The sequence below is a fragment of the Stegastes partitus genome, unplaced genomic scaffold (genome assembly GCF_000690725.1).
Source record: "Stegastes partitus isolate 25-593 unplaced genomic scaffold, Stegastes_partitus-1.0.2 Scaffold1527, whole genome shotgun sequence".
NCBI lineage: Eukaryota > Metazoa > Chordata > Actinopteri > Pomacentridae > Stegastes > Stegastes partitus.
Window position 1 is genome coordinate 144,343 of NW_007579258.1, and position 23,153 is coordinate 167,495.

At 42.1% G+C, this 23,153-nt stretch overlaps 1 protein-coding gene across 1 annotated transcript in view; it reads right to left on the reverse strand.

Moving 5' to 3' along the window:
• Positions 1 to 6,036, reverse strand: part of LOC103371113 (1-phosphatidylinositol 4,5-bisphosphate phosphodiesterase beta-1-like) — a 56,368-nt gene extending 50,332 nt beyond the window's left edge. Inside the window, exons 1-3 of the mRNA XM_008300339.1 lie at positions 5,900 to 6,036; positions 3,839 to 3,918; positions 464 to 517 (exon numbers count right to left, since the gene is read on the reverse strand). Coding sequence (XP_008298561.1) covers positions 464 to 517; positions 3,839 to 3,918; positions 5,900 to 5,992 — 227 coding nt within the window. The 5' untranslated portion in view covers positions 5,993 to 6,036. The remainder of the gene's footprint in view (positions 1 to 463; positions 518 to 3,838; positions 3,919 to 5,899) is intronic.
• Positions 6,037 to 23,153: the final 17,117 nt, after the last annotated feature.

The window sequence follows — 23,153 nt, forward strand, 5'->3', positions numbered from 1 at the left end:
TTTGTGATTCTGGCTGCAAACTGTGTCTTCTGCACCCTGTGAAGTGGAAAAAGTCTTTCTCAAACCACTTCAAACAAACAACAAATGTTACTTGATCCAACCTAGTAAGATTGCTGTTGCAATTTTTCATAGAAAATTGACCAATCAGACATAAAGCCAACACCTCAAAGAGGATACACACAATATGCACAAACCAGTGGAGACAAAGCAAAAAGCGGTGACAGAAAAAAATGAAGCAAATTTTTACAGCAGAGGCTGAAGCGTCGTGGAAATAATAAGAGGGGTGTGTTGTGCTGACAGAAGTGAGGGATAATATATTCTAATATATACACACATATATACGAGGAGAATGTGAGCATACAGATAGACCCTGGGAGCGAACAGAAAAGGCAGAGGAAACTATGCATTGATCAAAAGAGCGGAGAGGTGGCAGGGGAGAGGAGGATGAGTCAGAGAGACTTACTTCTTGACAGGGATTCGTCCCTCAGGGTTGAGCTGCAGCTTCAGCCGAGTGTATCTGCATTGGACAGAGCACACGCCTTAAACAACACGTAATAGCTGTCTGTGAGCAGGATTCCTGTTCAGTTTATGTGATGTGCAGAATAATTTGCTGTGATTTCCATACAACACTGTGGTGAAAACGCACTCGGAGCTTCGCCCTGCGACTCGCTTGCACATGTACAGCTCTCTGCACACGCCACGCGTATCTGTCTGTGTTTACATGACAGGGTAGAATTGCGGTTAAGCCCTGGAAGTCTCAAGTATTGGCAGCGTAGAGCCATGCAGCAGCAGCAGCAGCAGCAGCACAGGCAGCGCAACCTGGGCTATAAATAGCTTCGCTGCAACAGGAGCCATCATTACAGGCTGGGCTTTAAGTGGCTGCTGGCTAATAATTAATATCCATTACAGTGTCCACTTCACAGGGCAGGCCGGCTGCCACGGGCAAAGTCACCGCCGACTTTAATGGTTAACAGGGGTCAGACTGGTTTTTTGTCTCCAGCATTCGTTTCTCAAAAATGAAGGGGAAGTGAAAAGCATTAAGAGCTGGTCATTAAGCTTGACAAAGACAGACAACAAAATCTAAAATAAAAGGCTCAAGTAAGAAGGACGAAACAGCGAGTTGTTTCTCGATACCCTCGTGTGGCTCTCGAGTGCTTGTATTATTCATAATGACAAGGAGGGAAGGGAAAACCGATTACTCACAGTCTCCTCTTCTGTTTAACTTTCTTTTTCTTTCCTTATTTACCCCCTTCGAGTTCGTCCTAACGCAGGAAGGTCTGCCCATTTCTGTACTGTCACGTTACATTTTTGGCATTACAGGGCTGCACAATACACCGTTTGAGCGTCGACACAGCTGCCACACTGCAGGAGATGCAATGTGAAGTAATGCAAATTAACCAAAGCGCATTACGCTACAGCTTTGTTTGCTGCTTGATATGAAAAAAAAAAAAAGAAAATGGTCACAGTTCTTATTTTCCATGACTGATGGAGAAGAATGTCTGATTGAGCATCGTTTGCTCCCAATTTCCAACTTTATTCACAGTTCGCTGACATGCAGACTTAACACATCAACAGCAAAATGAGGAGAGAAACGCTGGAAAGGATGATTTGATCAGCTGTGTGGAAATATTTCAGCTACAGCACGGATGATGTTGACAAAAAAAAAACAGATACTCTGTTGTGTCGTGTCTCGCCAACGCACAAGCCAATGCCGCTAATTTGTTTGCCGATTTAGCACCAAGCAGTTTCTGGGCATCATTTTTTGCTTCTGACACATTTTTTCCCTCGTTGTAGACTCATTTTTTTACTGTTGTGTAAAGTCCTGCACGTCTATGGAAACACAACTATGGCTAGAAGTAGAGAGAACTCAGAAATGTCTCATAAATCATAAAAAAACAACAAGTTCAAGCAAAAAGTTGAATTCTTTGATTATTCATTTCACAAAAAATGAAAGAAAAAAAAATGCCTGAAACCAGCAGGTACATATTTCAAAGTGCCCACAGGTGTCACCAAAAAAATGGAAGCCCCACATGCTATAGATATTTTATGATTTATATTTATTTTATTTTGTTTCTGTACTTGTCTTCTGTCTGCTGGATGTAAACACAGCCTGCAGTTCAGCCGAGTGCTGCCCAAATTTTCGTGATTGCTAAGGGTCACAAAATGTGTAGTTTTTCACAGACTCTGGAGTAAATTCTTTATGTTGGGTACATGTTTTTAAATGAGGCGTGTAGAATAAAGCGAATTTAAGGCTTAGATTTGATCATTTTTGCGACAGAACGCAGGTTTCTTTCTGTTTTCACAGTTCCTAGCTCTGATAAATGGTGTAATTTTGGCAATTTTTAAAAAATAACACGTCTTTCAAGCCCGGGTTTTAGAGATCAGAGGATAAATCGGCACCGCGAAGCTCTAAATGACGAGTGCAAAGCCAGACCCGAATGCCATCCAAAGCAAGAATTACACTACGAGAAAGGTTCCAGAGGGCTTTTTCTTAGTAATTCAAGTCATTTGGTGAAAATTCATGTATGTTGCCCTTTATTCACAGGTCACTGCGCCGCAAATTGTGCGCTTGTAACCCTTATTGTTGAAGCACAGGGGAATATAAAAAGCCTATCAGGTCTATTGTGCTGATGTCAAAAGAAAATCTTGTAGCAAAAAGCAAATTGAATGATGCTGAGAACGTATATGCTGCCTCCACCCCCCCAAAAAACCTATAAATCACAGCTTTAAGAGGCGAGATGAGAAAAAACACAAGCGAGAAAACATCTCTGGAGGGATTCAGCCTCCACATGCTGCAGTAGCGGTGTGCCGAAGCCTTATTTGTAAGCAAGCAGTGCACAGCAACTGCCGCCGCTGTGAGCAAACGACGTGACTCCGAAACCTGCTCGGTTCAATTCCATTCAACTCTCTGTGTACTATGTGGTCGATGGCCACTTTTATTGTCTCATAAGTCAATTAGCCTCCTCAGGGGTGCGAGCTAATGGCCTCGGCTCGCTGATAAACATCAGACAGCTGGGAGTTGTCACCAAGCACACCCAGGATGTTCTGTAAAAACAATATTTCAGATTTATATTTCGGCTAAGTCTGCATGAACGCCAGCCGCGGCACAAATAAATCAGCCGCGGATCTGGGATCGATGAGAATGCGATTCTTTAAGCTCTAAGACGCAATTATTGCACAGAATCAGAGGTGGACTGAGGGCGGCTGGTGATGAAAACTGTCTGACTGGATGTAGAGCCGCTGATAAGGATGAGAGCTGATTAAAGTAGCCGGATGAAAGTGGCAAAATTTCATTTCCAACACAGGCCTGGGTTTCCAAACCGGCAACAAAAACAGGAGCTGCAAGCACCGCATGAATGCACACTGGCATGTATGTATAATGTCACATGTGCACACCAACTCTGCAGCTGTTTCACTCATCCTGCTCCCCTCCTTTCTGTTCTCCCTCTATGGATGTGTGCATTGAAGAGACCTTTATGAACTCAGACCCTCAGGCTGCCTCGTAGAGTACATACTCTGCACTGTGCAGCTCATATGTACTTTCCTGTGTGCACAAGCGTGTCTCTGTGTGTGTTCTTTGAGCAGTAATGTTACAAATATACCTTTTTAATGCATTTGTAAGCGCACTTTCTACTTGTGCAGGAAAGCGGGAGTGCCGTCGTGTCTCTTTTACAGAACTAGCCTCATTTTCTGTTTATATAATGTCGCTCCGTGTGATGAGTTCTAACGCGAGCAGAACTGATTTTCATGTTTATCTCAGGTCATCTCAGATTTACATTTCGTGTGAGGCCACTCGTGGATCTGTATTTCCGCGTGTGTTTGCGTGCGATTGACTTACGCTTTTTCGAGGCAGGCCTCCCTGGACATGTTCTGCACCAGAAGGTTAGACGCCAGGTTGAACAGCTCTTCGGCCCATTCCTGCAGCAAACAAACAACAACAGACGAGCAGAGAGCCAGGTGAGAACGCGGAGCTCAGTTTGACACTGATAACTGCTGAGGGCTGAAATATTGCGCTGCCATGTGAAATAAACAAAGTCATTCGTTCATGCATATAGCTATGCTGATAAATTCAATTTGGATCCTGAATGCGGCGACAGCACGACGACGCTTTACTCATAATTTACATACTAATGATGCTTCGCCGCACTGACCTAACAAATAACAACAAATAATACAGGAGAGCATGTTTTAATCTCACTTTTCCATCCCGCACCTAAAAAAAAAATAAAGAAGTTGAGATCGTATTATTGTTGTGCTGCCTTTTCATCTTTTTTAATTAACCTCTGACCCAGCTATTCCAAGAATACAGATGCAACACCTCAGACCCATGAAATGATTAGAAATGGAGGTTTTCACTCTGTAACAAACCACCTTCCTAATATTGAAGGTCTCTTGTGGTTTAGGAAATCCTTTAAATCCTGGAAGCTTCATGGCTTGGGCCTCCCACAGATTTTCGATCGGAGATGTGGCAGATTTAAAAGTCGAATCAACAACTGGAACTCCCTGCCATGTTCCTCCTGACCAACGTCCACAGTGCGGAAGGGAACATCATCCCGTATGTGGTCTGCAGCAATAATGACGCCAAAGTAACATCCACACGACTGCTGGAACCAAAGCTTCCCAGCAGAACGTTGTCCAGAGCATCACTCCGTCTCCACCAGCTCACCTTCTTTCCATCTCGTCTCCAGGTAAACGACGCATACAGACTCGTCGTGAACATGATGGAAGGAAAACAGGATGCATCAGACCAGGCTGCCTTCCTTTATTGCTCCACAGTCCAGTTCTGTGGCTCGTGTGTCCGCTGTGGGAGCCTCTCGGTCAGTGTCAGACCAGTCTACAGCTATACAGCAGCTCCACACACATCAAACTTTGTTTTGACACCTTTCTATCAGAGCAGCATTAAGGTTTTCAGCAGCTTGTGCTACAGCTGATCTTCTGTAACGTTGCTCCACACGGGCCAGCCTTCAATCTCCATCGGTTGTCCTTCCTCAGACCACTTCTGGTAAACACTGGATACCAGGAAAACCCCACAACACCTGCTGTTTTGGAGATGGACCGAGCTATAGTGTCTCTGTCCTTGTCAAAGTCTTCCAGATCCACTTGTTTCCCAGTTTCCTGCTTTCTTGCTGCACCAACTTCAAGAACTGACTGTTCCCTCACTGCCTGATATAGTCCACGTCTTCAGCAGGTGTCATTGCAACAAGAAAATCAATTTTATTCACCTGTCAGTGGTGTTGTGGCTGATCGGTGTGTATATAAACAATACAAAGGAGTTCTAAGATAGAATAAAACTTGAGCCACATTTTGTTCAGAAACCAAAATTACACAACATGAGAAATGCAGTGACGAGTAGAAAAGCAACAATCGCTCAAATGAAAGCTAAGATAAGACAATAATAATAACTTTATTTATACTGCATCTTTTGAAAACAGTTAATTTAAAGGAGGCTACTCAGAAATGATCACTGAACAACAGAAGGCTGATCAGGCCAAACATGAGAGAGAGAGACCAGAGAAGAAAAAGTGAAAGAGAGTTAAAATGAATCCATACAACAACACCAGATAAACTAATAAAAGAACAGAAACTGACAAAGGAAAAATAAAAATTAAACCACAAAGACAAGACTAGATGTAATATAAATATTGCAAAAGTAAATAAATAAAAAATAACTAAATAAATAAAGAATAAAATGAATAATTAAATGTAAAAATTATACAACAAAAATAGAGAATAGTTACAAGTAATACTGACAGTGTTAAAATACTGAACATAAATTTGGAATATTGCACATAAAAAAAGAAATATTTGACCTGAAACTGAGACATGGTAATAATAAATGTTTACATATGATTTTTTAAAATATTGCTCCTGATATTTCAGCTGCATGCACAGTTTCTACCTTCGCTATCTCCTCCTGGAAGGCCATGAAGTTCAGGTAGGTGATGTTGACCATGTCGGTGCCGCTCACCACCGTCAGCATCCTGTTCTCCATCTTCCCCGCCAGCGTGCTGACATCCAGCAGCTCGCGCAGCTTCGCTTCCTGAACGACCAAACACAAAGAGACAGAAACAAACCGATTAAGATCACCCACAGAAAGCGTGCGTTTTCACATCAGAGTCCGACGCCTGCTTTTTTTTACACCCGACTCCATTTACTCTGCGGCGAAACAGACCCGCATTCGAAACGCTAACAGGCCAAACAAAACTTCAGCGGGAAGGCAGACGACGTAAAACAGGCCACGGAAAACAGACAAGGACTTATTTTTTGAGGAAGTTAGAGGCAGCGCTGCTCTGTGTCACGCCGTTTGATGTGGTTTCGCAACAAAAGTTGGCCCCGTGAAGGCACTGAACCGAACGCAGACGTGTTAGCGTTTCCGAGCTCACACCTCGTCGGGCGGCTGATTTGGTTGATTAATGGGAGGTCAGATGGCGTGAGGCGCGAAGTGTGAGGCTACAAGGTCGACGTTATGGGATGTGAAAGCAGAACACAAGGTGGGTTGAGCAGCTATTATAGGAGAGACTGTCATTTGAAGACAATATGTAGACTTTTGTTGTTTCAAAGTAGAAAAGTCCTCAAAATATCTGCAGGGGATTGATTTTTTTTTTGTCATTTTTTACTTATTAATGACTCCATGACAGCTCTCCAAATTCTAAAAGCTTGATGTGTTTCAAACCCCCACTTTGCAGCTTCTTTTAAAGTTTGGAAAACATCCTCCTGTCTCATCACATTTTCAGCTTCAAACTTGAAAGATATTTCTCAGAACACCTCGTGACCGACCACAAAATCGTAGGAAAACAATGTTTCATTATAAATCGTGCGTGGATTCTCTTATCGGAGGAGATGCCACGAGGTTACTGCGACGCCTCTGGAAAAGTTTTTTGATAAATGCTCACAAAAATACTGAGAGCAAATTGCCTCCACCTTGCAAATTCCAGATTTAATACGACTTTAACTGCCTTTTATCATCCAACTTATTCAGCAGGTTGTTGTAGGAAGAAGATAGTCGGAACAAAACATCGGATGCTGGCAGCCGTCCAGCGAACACACATAAAAACTCTGCAGAGTTTGTTTTGAACTGAGACGATTGTCTGAGGGGAAGCTAAACCAAACTAATTTTAGCAAATATACGTTTAAGCTGCTCATCTTTGCTTCGGATCATAAAAGTACACAAACTGCCGACAATGCCTCTGAGGTGCAAGCGAGGAATAACAATGATCTTCTTCTCTCCTTTGCGGCTCGGTACGCAAGAGGCATACAAAATGGTTGCTCGGGCTTAATTAACACAACAAAAAAAGCCCTGTAAAGGATTTTGCAGTGAAAGCAAATGAGCTCCCACTAATTTAACCAATCAAACAAAGAGTATTGTGTCCTGTGTCACGCTGATAAATGTCCTCTACACGTCCCTCACGCCCCCAATCAAATTGCGCGGCTTAGTGGCGCCCGTTATTATCACGCTAAAGTTTTCTAAAGAACAATCTCTGGCTTCTGACAGCCTGTCTGTCTCACAGAGGCGGCTACTGTTTTATGTGGCTCAGCGAGGAGCCGCTTTCTGAAAGAAATATGGCTTCCTTGAACTGTCAGAAAAGAGGAACGCTGCACATTGCTCACATCACAAGTTGTGAGTCTTGTGTGTTGGACTGCACAACATGGGTAATAGTCACAGTGAAAACATGCAGAATTAACTCGAACGCTAAATCTTTTGTGCTGCTCAATACAAAAACAAAGCTTGTGTGGTTCTTATTTTCAAGTGAGATTCATCTGACAGATCATCATTTGCTCAGATTTAAGGGGTTCCGGGATGAGACAGTATTTCATCGAGCTGTATTTACATGCAGAATCCACATGTGCACAGCAAAACAAATAAAAAAACCACAAAGAAACACTAAAAATGGAGATTTGATTGCAACAAGAAACACAACATCAGTTGTTTGGCCGTTTGAATCGGCAGCACGGACCTCTTTGTGACGAGTATAAAAGCAGATTTGAGTGCGATCCAAAGCAAAAACCTTTGTTTGGATGCCTTTTTCAGTGGAACATCATACATAAAAAGGTTCAAATTGGCTTTTTTAAAAATATTTTTTTTACTTTCTATGCAGATGCACTCCTCTACTGAATCACCACCATCATTCCAGCATGAGTCATCCTTTCAAAATGAAGTTATTTAAAACATCTAGTAAAAACTCAGGCATTTTTTCCCCCATCTATGTCTATAGATTTATATTTTTATATATTTCAAACTTAAGTGCTATAAAGAATGTTTGTATAATTCTACTAACTTTGCTATTATTACTCTTGAAGTTTCTTATTTGCACTTTGTAACTCTAGTTTAGAAAAGCTCTACAGAAATATACGTTTTTATTATTAATATTATTTTTTATTAGTCAAGTCAATTTTCATATTATTTATTATTTCTGTGCCAAAATCTTGTAAATGAGGTCTTTACAAGACAGTGTGCTAAAAGTTTAAATAAAGGTTGAATGAATGAATGTATGAATGAATAAAAATTGGAGAAAATTATGTTGTTTTTTAAAGAAAACTACTGATCAATAACTAGTGACTGCAACTACTAAAATGACAGGTTTTCCATTCAGATGCTCAGATCAACATGAGATCCTCGGACTGACCTCCGATCAGCTGAACACACACATTTCTGAATGGGAATCCATCACTGTCCACTTACATATTCTGAATACCACCGGCCTCATCAGTCAAAGTATAAAAAGCCGCTTTCAATTTGCTAAAACACACAATACCAAAGCAGCCTTTGAGCAACGCTCTGGCCGCCTGCCAGAGATGAAAGGCTTCTGAGAACAGCCCAGATGACAGTAAGATGCATATTTCATTCATTACAGCGCCTGAACGTCGATACGGTTCTGATACTGTTTTGATGCTACTTGTAGCCATTAGCTAAAACGTACAGCTCAGCTCCTCGCGCGCAGTCAGCGACGCAGCGCTGATCTGGGAAGGAGCTGCAGGCACTTACAGCCCATCAGCTGGAGAAACACCAGCAGTTATGTTGGGAAAAGACTCTGTCTGGGAGAAAGCAAGGAGGGGAGGGAGGAGGAGAAAGTGAGAGAAAGCCAGAGAGCAGCGGAAGAGGAGAGGAAGGGGAGGCTTGGCCATGTGAGCGAAATGTAATTTGTTTTGGTGCATTGTGGGAGCCATTAGAGGCATGCCTGAGGTCCCAGTTACCACAAAAGACTGGAGGTTTACAGCGAAACAGGCGAGGGGAAGGTGGCGGGATGGGATTTGGGACGAGAGAACGGTTTTGTGTTTTGCACTTCACTGTGAGCGCTTTGCCCTTTTGTAAAACACAGTCATGGACCGCTGAACGCCTTCAATTTCCAGCCTGAATGTGAGTCATGTACCTGTGTATTCAGGCTCGCCATTCGCGGCGCACGTTAACAGCTACGGCTGGTCGATACGAGAAACTCACATCAGACACCTGACCTTCAGGTGGAGCTGCAGCCCGAAGAAGATTCACACTTTCTATCGACGCCGCCGCCGTTCGTCACAAGGCCTCACCTGTCAGCCGCCAAAGTGTGTCACACTCTGCTGCGCGTGAGGAAGGGATTCAAATCGGCAAAGTGGGGAAGTCAGGCTCACCTCAGGTCATTAAACCTGCAGCACGGCACCTGTCTGAACTCACCCACATTAGAGCGCACATGAAAAAAAAAGACTGCACCTCAGATCAAAACACGCACAAAGACGCACACAGTCAGATGTTGCGGTGAGTATAAATATACACAAAGGGACATCAGATCAAAAGAAATGTCAATATGAATGATTGATGCTGACCCCACTGCCTACACACGAGCCACTCGACTGCATCTGAAGAGATCAGATCTGGAGAACCTGGTTATAGTAAGAGCTTTTATGTCTGTTTTTATCCTTGTTGTTATGATTATTGGTGCAGAGAGTAAAAGGAAAGTGTGGAGACAGACTCTGGTCAAAAGTGATTACAGCTTAAAGTGGGGACATTTTGAGCATCAAACACTTAATCTTCTGCTTTCTGGTGAATTGTTATGCACCAGTTTTCTGCATCAATTTATGTCTTTATTTGTAACACAAATGCTACTAATGCATGTGTTCCTTTATCCCTCCTTAAATCTGCATCTCTGATATTAATCATTCAGCCATCAGAGAAGCCATAGTAAGAGCTTTTACTACGACCACGTGCTGTCTGTAGAGGCACCGCTTTGAGCTTTAAGTTCCCCGACGCAGACAGACTTCGTCTCATCGCCACTCGACATTTACCTTTAATGCAACGCATCGCAGATTTCTAACAGCGCATACGGAAAAATCAATGTTTATGAAGCAATGGTCGTTACGTGATACTCTGAGTTTATGTTGGACAAGTGGTAGTGGAAATATTTAATGGTTTTATAAAGTGCTTTGCTTAAAATATATATACATGTACAGCGGCAGTAGAAATAATTAATTAGGTGTCAAAGACGGTGAACAGTGTCACTTGTGTATAAATTGACTCGTGCAAAGTCCTTCTTTTCTCCTGCTAAATGCACTAACTCTCACAAGACCTACGTTTTACAGCACAAAAAAAAAAAAGACATTTTGCTTGGCATCTGGAGGATGGCTGCACTTCAGCTGACCCTGCCAAGCTGTGCAGTTTGTTGCAGTTCTCGCTGCATTTTTAAAAGCATCTGCACTTGCTAAACAAAAGGACATTTAAAGGAGCAGCACTTTGACGGGTTTATACGCAGAAACTGAATACAGCAGTCCAAGTATTTTTTTTTAGATTACATTAGATAGAACTTTATTGATCCCTTTGGTAGGGTAGCTCAGGGAAACTGTTGTTGTTTTATTAGGATATAATCACCTGTAGCGATGAATCGTTGTGTTTTCGTAAGATTAAGCCTTGGATGGACAGCTGTATAGTTGTTATTATACTATTTTCTATTAAACTCCACAAATGCACAATAGAGCAGCGTCTACATATTAAATGCACTCTCTACTGCTGAACATCTGCACTGCTGATCTTGTCGTGTCGTGACCGAGGGAACAGATCTTGGACTGTACGCATATAACGTTGGAAGGGCTACACGGATTCTTGCAGACTTGGGAAGATGACGACATGTACATCGCTCAGATCTTCACACTGATCCCTAAAGGTCCATATTTTCCTCACATGTCCCCAAAGTGAGTCTTTTTCAGCTCACAAATACAGCAAAGACGGTTCATTTCAACATAACTGCTGGCTGTAGAGCTGCTCTAAACGGGCTGAAAAGCTACAGCTGTTCCCGACCCGTTCAGGAAGAAAACTCTCCCTGCGTCTGTGATTTATATACAGAGCTGGATGATTCTTGGTCGGGCAGGTGTTACAAAGCACCCGGGTCCAATTCATACTTGTTAAGAATTTTATTACACCCCTAAGTTTATGATGACCACAAAAACACAATAAAAATGGATTTTTCTCCATATGGGACCACGGCTCAGACTACAAGAGTTTGAGGACAGCTTATCTCCTGCTGACACTCTGTGAAAAAATCTTGTTTTTGATGGTAAGTGCTTCCCCAATAATGTAAAACACGTTCCATATAAACAGTTATATTTACACCACCATCTGGAGCAGTGTTGTCAGGCACAGCTAAACACTCGAGCCCTTAAGCTAACTTTACAGATATTAAAACTTTCAACTCGAGTTCTCGCTGAAGAACAGATAAACCATGTCTCCTAAACATTTTCTCATGCGGGCTCGTTTCTGCTTTTGTTTTTAAATCTCACTATTAGCGTTACAGGACATCGTTCCACAGTCTCCATTTTGTTTCCATCTGCTTCCCCATGAGATCACATGGTGAGGTGATGCTCTGCTCCACTGACTGCCCCCTCTGAGAATAATCCTAATAACGACGTGTGATGCCACGCTATTTCCTGCAGTGTGTGCACGACTGAGATTAGACTGCAAAGTTTCACCTTACGCGTGTGATGCAACCCGACTTCAAAATCTGTCAGGATTTTTGAAACTCCTGCAGTCTGAGCCCGGGATAAGAAGCACAGATTTAAAGAAATCATCTCAGAAGTCTATATTAGGGATGGGTGATATCTGCAGAATTAGAAGGAAAGGGAGTGCAGCTCTGTTGTTACAAGATAATCACATTTACTCCATCAAACTGCGAGCGGTCATAATATTTTGGCTCGTGTTTGTTATTAAATATCATGGAGTGCTTTTGATATTTGGAAACTTCTGTAAACAGCCCTGATATTATCTTCGTCTACAACGCGTCACCCCGTCTGACTTCACTTCCTCATGAATTTCTCATCGGTTCGTCTAACAGACCAGCCAATTACGGACCTGTGAGCTGTAAATCCAGCCTCATCAGTATTCAGAGGAGCACGTCTTAACGTATGGAGCCATGACACTGCAGAGCCGGACTGCAGGTTATGAACAGGGCGCCCGATCTCCTGCTGCTCGGTAGCCTTGTTAACTAACAGAGCGGCGAGATGCTGCTGGTGGGGTAATAAAAAGCCTCTGGTGTTTTTGGAAGGAAATTATGGGATATTAGGCTGGAGGTGATGTGCCCATTCTGCCACACAAATAAGTGTTTTGTCGCTCACGTGTGCATAAGATATTTAGCGATAGTGACGCCTTAAGTGAGTTCGTGTCATTTTGTCTGTGTTGTGGGTTTGTGCGCTCATTTGCCGTTACATGTGTGTCCTTGCTGAGCAGCCAGCGTGAGTCACAGTCTACAGAGCATTTCACCCGCAGCAAAGCTAATCCTAAGACGACTCCCTCTCCTGGCGATGCAGTCATTTATTTAAGAGGGTCACGCTGCATCTGCAGAGCATGTTTTAAACATTAGCCACATCATAACTTACACAGACAGAAAGCACTGAAACATTGATCCCATTAGAAGACAGAGGGCTGTCTTTCTCGCCGGGATGCAGCTCTTTCCTGCAAAACGGCCTTTCCGATTGCTCACACGCACGTCCAGCAGTCGGACAGATATCACATTCTTCAAGCATGCAGATACCTGAGATTGTAAAAGGACACAGAGCCACGCTGTGGAGGTAACGGTTGTTCTATCTCCTCTGTATCATGGATGCTGCAATGTAAAGCTCAGCAAAGTGTGACAATGCACAACAGAGCTGCAGATAACCATTGTGTTCACTGCTATTGTCTGCTGGTTCTTTTCTTTATTAATAGATGAGTTGTTTGGTCTATAAAATAACAGAACACAGCTAAAAAAAAACAACAACTCAGTCTCCACAAAATTACATTCATATACAGCTAAGCTGCATTCTCAATTACGTTTTGAAGGGAACCTAAGTTTGTTTTCGAATGCAAGTAATTTCTAAGCTGTGATGGTGGAAGAGACGTCCAGTATGAAACCAGTGACTGGACTTTAACCAGTAAGATCAGAGATCGCAACCAGTGATGGACGAGAGAGCATCACTTTCAGTTTTCTCTTATTGTTTACTTTTGGTTTTGACTTATTTTCTGGTTCGGTTTAGGAAAACATCTTGCTTTGTTTGACACTTCTACATGTTAGAAGCTTGGTTAAAGCGAGGCATCGGTGACGGTTAAGGCTTTCACTGCGTTTGACGCTTCTCCTTCATTTTCTTGGTTACCAGGGTGACAAAGCATCTAGTATTTGATTGGTTGGCTGAAAAGGTGAATCAGCATAATCAATGAGAAAGATACATTGTTTAGAAACATAATTGTAATAGATTACAAACGTAATCCGGCAGACACTTCCCTCAACATGTAACTGAGAATAGAGGTTAGTTGTAGTTAGCTGCACCTAATTTTCTGGCGACTGGGTTGAAAATGCCAATCAGTGTTTTCCAAAACCCAAGATGATGTCCTCCAATGTCTTGTTTTGCCAAAAACAACAACAACAAACAAATAAATAAAAAAGCAGGAAAACCTAAAGAAAATAATCAGACTGAAGAAACTGGAATCAGAGAATTTTTTACTTTCTGTTCAATTCATTCATCAATGCTATTTTTTTTTACAGCTTGTAAATGTGTCCCTGCATGTTCATTTACATATGACGTAAACCAAATGTTTATGTTTGTTGTTAATGCAGTTACGTCATCGTCTTTACACATTTTCTTGAGCATTTATGATTGTCACTATATAGAGCGTTTTCTAACTTTCTGGATGTTGTTTGAAGCTGTCATTCAGTTTTGGGATTCAAGCGTTCGTACACTACGAGGGGATGTGAAGGGGCCTTTTCTTCGTAACAAACCATTTGCCTGACGAAGGTGCAGCACCAAAACATCACAAATAAACGTATTTTTGCAAGTTAGGCAGTTTTCAGGAGTCGATTAATCGATGAGTTGTCACAGCTTCAATACACAATGCAACAAATCTATTGGTATAGAACATTTCTTTTCATCAGAACAGCCAATAAGCAGGCTGAAAAAAAAAGGAAAGAATCTAAAAAAATGTTCAATGTAGTTATCACGGGTTTAAGATGTTAGAAGTTTAACAGACCAGCAGGAAAATGGATCACAGAAGCTGCACGCAAAAACACATGCACACGCCAAAAAAAAGAAGACAGCTGACAAACAAAGACGGCAACAACTTAAATTAAAGAAAGAACACCTTCACTTCAAACCCTCACAGTGCAGTGGGCAACTACAGCATGAAGCGCTTCGGCTACACAGGGACACCATGTAGTTCAGCTTTAAAGCGTTTCTGCTGATCAAACGCTCTGTTTGGTTCAGCCTCAGTACCAGCAGCCTTTCATATACGTACGGGAGAAGCTGTCTATTCCCATTACAGCTCTGCAGTTTCATATTTTAAACTTCCTCGGTGTGAAAAACTGCTTTGCTAACTTTTCTAGCTCAGGGGGTGAAACTCGGCTGCGGCGCGGTTCACGGCGTGCAGCCTGAGGATAAGCCACAGATAAAAAAAAAATGTTGCACAAACAACTCTATTGTAAACACGATCAAAGATTGAAAAAAGACCAGGAGAGGACCGGATGCAAAGTGCAGGGGAATCACAGAGGCATCAGGGAGGGGAGAGGCTTTGATTGTGGGACGTTCATTCCCCCTCCTTCTTTGCAATCTGCATCCTGCGCTCATCCTCTCATCTGGAGCATCCGCCGTCTCTGCTCCTTTTCATTACTCTCCCACACGGTCATAATTCATCGGAGCACTCAAGTGTCAGAGGAGGCAGACCACCGCAGTTTCATGAGGCGGGGAATTGCTCACAAGGCCAGGACTAAAAGGTCAGCGCTTCATCAGTCAGCTGTCAGGTGATGCATCGCTGACCACAGTACAGAACGCAGCGTTCACACATTCGGCTCTGCAAGTCGCACACGACACCTTCTCAGAAAATCTCAAAGGGAAGGGTTTGCTCCTGAGCGAGCGTGCCAAAAATGATGGCAATTTCTTAAAATGACGCCTAATATTTTCTTTTGAGCCATCTGGTGAACTTGCGATGCGGCCATGTTGGCTCCTGTCCATGTGTGAGGCATCAGCGAAGCGATTTAAACTGTATTATCTTGGAGAGTTAACCCTCTTAAGCTAAATATTTCCTCTTGTGTTTGATTGAGGGGTATAATGGCTAAGAAGGGAATTAGAATCACAAAAAATCACATCCTGATTAGAGGGAAAGCTTCAGCTCATCACGAGCGCTCGTCCGCTGACGTGAGGCGTAGGAGGAGGTTCATGTGGACTTAACAATCCCTCATTCCACTCTCTTCAATGGGGGCATTTCATTAACCCCCGAAGCAGTGAGACATGAAACGAGCGACGGAGGGGTGAACGGAGGAGCACGTATCACGCCATTTTCCAAAATGCCAACACACGAGCAGTAACTCGTGCTGACAGGCGTCCATTTTCACGTCTCGGGGAAAGTGGCCGAACATTCGCACCCGATGCTAATCATCTCATGACGCACAGCCGAGCCGAGCATCACACGCTTTCGAGGGAGGGGGAGGCGGCGAAAAAACTCATTTTTTTTAAAAAGGGCAGTTACACAACCTGGTCGTATTTCTCATTTCTATCATGAATAATCTAATCATGAGCTCCTCCGACTTATTACAGTAATTCCTCTTCATTGTAATGCACAGCTAGACTTCTGTCAAAATTTCATTACGCCTGCGGGGCCCGCTGGACTCCACACTGCAGGCAAAAAACGTATTGGAGAGAAATGCATAAGTTCGAGGTATGTTTGAAGTATCATTCCAGAAACTTTTTTTTATAATTTTGCAGAACTACTCAGTATTCCACTCAGAACCACCCCAAAAAATAATAATTGAATTTTCACAAGTGTAGCAGTAACTCTTGTGTCAGAAGCTGCCAGCAAGACTGAGACCGTCTGCAGCCGAGTTATGTGCATCAATACGTCTAAATGTGACGTTTTTCTTTTTGTAACATTTATGCCCAATGCAAAGATACTTGTCACAATAAGTCGGTGTTTTTTATGTGCTAGATGATGCATTATGGGAGAAAAAAAGCAACTGACACATCCTTGAACCTGCAGTTTATCACTGACAGTCTCAAAAAACACAGATTTAGATTTTTGAGGTTTTATAAGCAACGAACATCAAGAACCAAGTATTTCAATTTGTAAGTTGGGTCTTCCTCTGTAATCATACTTCTTCAGTTTCTGGTTCTAACACATATGGTTCAATTACTCCAATATTACATAAGTTTTACAGTGTTTGAGCAGAGTCGTAGGTGAGCTGGTGTGCTGAGCTGCAGTGAGTGGGGGCGAGAGAGTCAGGGACTTTGTCAAGTCATTTTAAGGTCTAAATGGAATATTATGAGGAAAACAAAAAACCTTCAAATACTGTATGTAACTTTGATAGGTTTTTAGGGGGTTCATCAATGATTTTAAGAGTGTAAACAGCTCAACAACCTGCATGAAACAACATCCAACAACAGAAGTCTACCTTATCTGTGCTTTTCATTTTGGCTAGTAAAGCTAGTAGATACTCAATGGGCTGATTTAGTTTTTAGATTTTTTATTCTCATCTACAACCAATCCACCGGTTGAAGAGCTCAGTCCTGCACATTCAATTAGTTTGTCTTTTTACTCTTTGCGCTTGAATTTTCTTAAATTTATGTTGCCCAGTCAGTTTTATTATGAAGCCAAGGCTTTTGTTACAAAAGAGTGGCCGAAACTGGAAAGAGTTCACCTAAAAATATCAATGGTATAGTAAAAGGTAGTAAAGAAGAATTACAATCAAAAAAATGGCACAAAAATCCACGTACAGGCACTTAATGTTAGAAAAGTAAAACGTCTTGGGCCTTCTTAAGGTGTGTTTAGTCTGAAATTAAGGCTTTTTTTTTACTTTTCAAAGCCACCTTAAGTGCCTGAACCTGAGTTTTTTTAGGCCACTGTCTTTCCACTCTCTTATATTTACCTTGTTTACTTGTCTTCCCACTTTATCATTATTCTCCTTCCAGCCGTTTGTGTGACACCAGCAGAGCTCCTGTCACTTCTCTGCATTATAAGATTTTAGTTCTTTGCCCCTGGCTGAGAAGTTTGTAAGAATTTCATTTACAGTTGTAAACATGTCTTTCTTATAACATTGCTGTCTTTCTCATCGAGTTTCTGTGTTCCTGAGGTACTAACTAGAAGCATGTACTGCAGTTCTGCCATGTCCTGTGGACAAACTGAGCTGTTGGTTTGAGGAAGGGCAGCTGAGGTATAAAGGATGAGGAATGATTTGAATGGGCAAGCTGCAGTTCATTTTACTATATACCATGATAGTTTGTATTGGTATAAGAACTAGTGTACATTATGTTAAATTTTGTGTAGAAATATGGTGATAACTGCTTTAATATTCTTTCCATAATTCTTACAGTGTTCACTGTGAGTATTTATGGAGCCACAGAATCACATAAATACAGGTTTTGTGAACCATCAGTTTCAGGAAGCCTCATTCATCCAGGAATGCTCCAGTAGATTTCAGCTCACCAAGATTTTCTTTGTTTGACGTCAGCCTCCAACACAAACCCAACAGATTGTGAAGAAGTTTGAAAGGAAGACAAAAGTCACCAGCCCACTATCACAGTGTTTAAGTGGAATAAAACTCAGCGTGTCTGACAGCTGTCGACAGCTGGGCATGCCGTCTCGGCCACAAAATGGCAGAAAGTCCTAATTCAGTCTGCCACCTCGCGTATAAAACACCCCTGACATCTCATTCAGGGCGCCGTGTCACTGAGGAGAAACACATTCTTCACTAGAAACATAAGGAATGCTTGACAGCATTTGACTGCAAATCACAGCCCCCTCAATACGTAAATCATCTGATTTAACTGTCACCCAGCAGACGCTGTCGCAAGGAATCGGCCACAGAGGAGCTCCACACAATCCCAGCATAACTCATCTGCCGGGCTGGGATAAGTAAAACATGTTTGTTCTTGTGTTTCTATCTGCAGCACCAACAGGAACGATTTCCTCAATGACCACCACCTCACTGAAGCAGCTACCGTGCTTTAAAACAGAAATGACATAATTTAATTCATGTCATATCTCTTCGTTGGTGAAACAATCTGATATTTCGGCACGCTAAGCAAATGCTTTTTCATTTTATGGTCCACATGACCGCAGCTTTCCCAAAGGACAATATAGGAAAAGAATCTCTATTGGCTGCACATGATGACTGCAGGGCTTTGAGGAAAATAATCCTCCAGAAATGGGGGAGGAAATTGGACAATCTCGCTGAGAAATCTGCTTTGCTCGGGCATCGAGGTAGCATGAGAAGCACATGACGAGTGGCTCTTACGGTTCTGGTAACGCGACAACCCGACAGTATAGTGAGTATTATCGCTTGACCAATACCTTAGAAGCAAACTGATGCAAATTTACACAACATAAATTACAGCTGCATTCATGTAAATAAAAAAATCTACTTGAGGAAAGTCCGAAAATTACTGGAGTGTCATTTTAAAACAAGCAAGGCCCTCTCTAGTCTTATTTATATTTTCTAAGGACCTTCCTCTTGACTCCATGACTCTCGCACTAATATTCCAAAACACTATATTTAAGGAAAGCAAACAGTGCAAACACAGCCACTCTCTTTTTTTATTTTTTAATAAAGGCCTGTTAAATAAATGATTACTGCAGCCTATGAATAAGGTTGTTTAAAAATTTAAGTACCCATTTTTTCCCGTGGTCTGCTCTGTTATTTTGCATACAGACCTGTCTGTGTGTACTGGTGTTTAAACACATATAATGGGTATGAATTTGCTTTGTGAGTCCTGGATGGTGATGAAAGGACAGGTAACCCTTGGTGACACATCACAACCTCTTTTAGGTGAATATGTAGGTCCAGGGTAGAACCTCTGGAGATTCCTCATGATCCTTCATAAACTCCAGCGTTGCTCTTTTCAACAAATCCATTTGGTTCGACATGTTCGTCACTTAGATTTTGTTGTCTTGGTTGTTGCTGATGGACACTTTCTTGTTTGCAATTTTGTGTTTCTGAGGATTTCTGCAAGAACAATAAAAGAAACTAACCAAGTGTCCAGGTCAGCTGCTGGATGGTCGGTTGATATGACCTCATTTAACTACATTTTCATTGGTCGGACAATCGTTAAATGGCTGTTATATGCCACATAAACTTTTAGGATTGAGTAACTTATTTAGCATCTACTGACATTTAGCGGAAGTCAGCTTCAAACTAAGTACCACCAAGTCAAAGAAATCACTGACGGGTCTAAATTTAGCTCAAACTAATGGCAAAAAGTTGAATATAAACTTTGCAAAAAGCAGTTTGTGCATCACAGCTCAACAACCAACAGATCATCTAAAAACAGCAGCTAACTCGTCTGCATTATATATTCATAAACAGTTCTTGTGATGGATCACCGGTTGATGTAGTTGTATCTTCATAAATCATATGACTATGTGGTCCGAGTCTGTTTTAACCATTTAAGTACAAAACAACCAGGTTCAAAGGGTTTAATATGCAGCAAATTGTCTGGTTGATCAAAGTCCTGATAACCAATATGTGTTGCTTTTCAAACATGCAGATGACAAGTGGGACTGGACAGAATAAATCCATGAGCATTTGTTGTTTGTCTTGTATTTGCTTTTATAACCGTAAATCTGACTGGAAAAGTGCAGAAGTTAAAAAGCCATGCTACAAAAGCAGCCCCCCACCCACACTAATCCACCGTCTCCTGATAAGATATATAATAGATTAAAAGAATATGTTTTTTTTTCTTTCTTAACTGATCCTATAAACTTTTAAGGGAAGCTGGATTACAAATTCAGATGAGAGGAGCAACACTTTAAAGTAAGTTTATTGCTGCAGATACAAAAAGTGGCAGCCAAAAAAAAAAAAAAGTACCAACTTTGCATTAAACTTTAAGGTGGAAAATCATCACTTTGTAAACTCTCCACAGAATGACTTAATTACAAAAAAGGTTCTTTAACATCTGCTTGGTTCTTTATGTGCATGTTCATAAAGTCATAACTCACAGCAACATCTGGACTTGCCACCAGTGAATACACAATTATACGGCCATTTATGTCCAAAAACAAACTTTTCGAGCAGATGCTCGAGCGACGAGGGAGTGAAGCGACCTGCGGGGTAGCAGGCTGCCAGTTTGGATTAAGAGGGACCATAAAAGCTGGGAGGGCAGGGCGTGAGGATCATTATACAGAGGAGACATGGGCACATCTCTGTCACCGAGAGTCCCTGTACTGCTCGCTTCTTGGGAATGCAACCTGCATAATAATCTGCTACAAGGGCACATGATCTGTACCCGGCATTGAAATGAGTTTGTAAATTTAACATGTGTTCCTACGCTTGCGTGGGCGCACACATGGGAACTTTTTAATGGTAGGCTGGTGTCTGGAGGAGAGTTTCAAAGGAGCGGGAGAGAATAAACAGAAAAATAGGCGAGAGGACGATTCACGCTGTGTGTGAATCGCTGTGAAGAAAAGACGGAGAGACAGACGGGGCGAAGGGGCAGGCTTGATGAGGTGGAAGCAGTCTACCTGGCGTGTTCTCTCGCTGGCTGAGCTCACATTGGGCAGACAGGAAGGCAGAGACAGGAGGGAGCTGACCTCGGATACACTGCATGAACTCCAGCAGGAGAAAAATAATCAGCTGCTGTGACTCACAAGCGCTCAGATGTGCTCATTAGAAACGAGCGCCGAGCAAAACCGGGGGAACTTTGTTCAACGGGAGTCGCAGCAGCTGAGCCGGCGATCAAATCAGACGCTTGGTTGAAGTGTTTGGTAGAGTTTGATAAATGTGTCGTGTGATTAACTGATGAAAGACCCACAGACAAAGCTGAGAATTTTATAGAGCCAAAACAAGGCAACTTTTAACTAAACGGTATCGGTACTAACCTAAACCGTCACACATAAGCGCTTTATTCAAACCAAGAACGTTTATGATAATGTGCGGTGCACTTTACGACCACTACCACTGTCAGTTTAGGTAAGCTTATTTATTTATTTATTTATAATTCCTCTAGTTTTAGAAGATCAGCAAAGTAAGAATTTTGTTGCACAGTGACGGTCTGCTTTTTATGTGCACATGACAATAAACCTCTTGAATCTTGTAAATTTAAAAACACTCTCAATAAATGCAGGATTACCCATTTATGCACTTTATATTTATTTGTTATGCACTAAGAGACTATTGACTAATCTCATTGCACATTTGCAATGACAATATTCTGTTTTTTTATTCTATTATCAATTAACAACTGATTGGTTTGCATTAGAAACTAAGTAAACAGTACATTCGTCCTGTGCTGATGATGCTATTTAAAGCCACTGACACATGGTACAGCTAACAAAGATGGCTACCACAACACCATTCTAGTTAATACCAGCGTGATTTAATATATGTGCACCAGCCAGAGGTCATGAAGTGTCGCAGAAGATTTGTCATGGTGCTCCTTTACTAGCTAAATCCCCTACAGTGTTCTCTGCTTGCCAATACAGACCTGCCCGCCTCCAGTGGTTGCTATGGCAAACTGGTGGCACAACCAGGTACTGCAGCTAATCTATAATACTTGGAAATGTGCATGTTCTAGAAAAGTGGTATCAGGTAGAGAATCGATGCTAAATATTTCGTTTTAGACAGCTCATTCTGCTGCACAAAACAACGCTCCGCCTTGTTTGCATTTCTTTAAACCAATCACAGTCGTCGTGGCTTCTGTGTTTCCTATGAAATAGTGAAAGGCAGAATTGCCTTGATGGAACATTTGCATGCAGGGAGGCAAGCACCGTCATTAAAATGGATAATCCACTACAAAAAACTAGAGGGGCCTGACACAAACCAAATCCTTGTCGAAATTTGAAATATTCATCGTGGTAGGTTTGCTGATCGTTGTTTCCTGCAGCAAAGCGGATTTTAAAAATGCTAACAAACAGCAGAAGGAAAGAAGAAAGCCACCCAAAATGAGGTAGACCTGCAACAACATCCGATGAATCAGACGACTTTGATCAGATCAAAGGCAAAACAAACCTGATTGGGACGATTCTACTTTACACTTTAATATATATTCAATTAATACTCAATCAGTTGCCCGAAAAACAGCAACTATACATGAGCAAATACAAAAAGCTGAAATAAACTGAGGACAAAATGCCCTCTTTGCTACCATTTCACCCAAATTACCAGCTGTGAAACTCTTACAAAGTTTGCCATTCTGCTTGCCATTTTCCTTTTGTGCCACTTTAAAGCACATCTCAGCGTGTCCCAGGTATTCTGGTCGTTACTCCCACCTACTCCCTCTGAGTCACTCTCATCAATTTGTGAGGTGGCTGAACCCCATTCTGCTCAAGCTGTCCGTCAAGCGGCACTCTGTCAGCGGTGGCACTAAAAACAGCTCCCAGGCACCAGAAACTGGCAGGTACATAACTATGGTAATTATCCCGTAGTCACACCGAAGCTCTAATTTAGTGCGGACAGACTTGTGGGAATGCAGAGAAATGCGAACGGCAATCAGCACATACAGTACCACCACGCATGGGAAAGATACATGCATGTGCGCTGGCATCCGAGGAGGCGCAGATGCACGTACGCCCACACAAAGATTAATAAACGTAGTTGGTGCAAAAATAGACACGGAGACAGAAAACCGCCGAGAGACCAGAGAAACAGGCATCGACGTTTATGTTGCCTCCTTAAGCTCGAGATTTCCACCTGCTCCATTCTCTAAGTGACCCTGAGATCTTGTGTGTATGTAGAGTTGAAGCG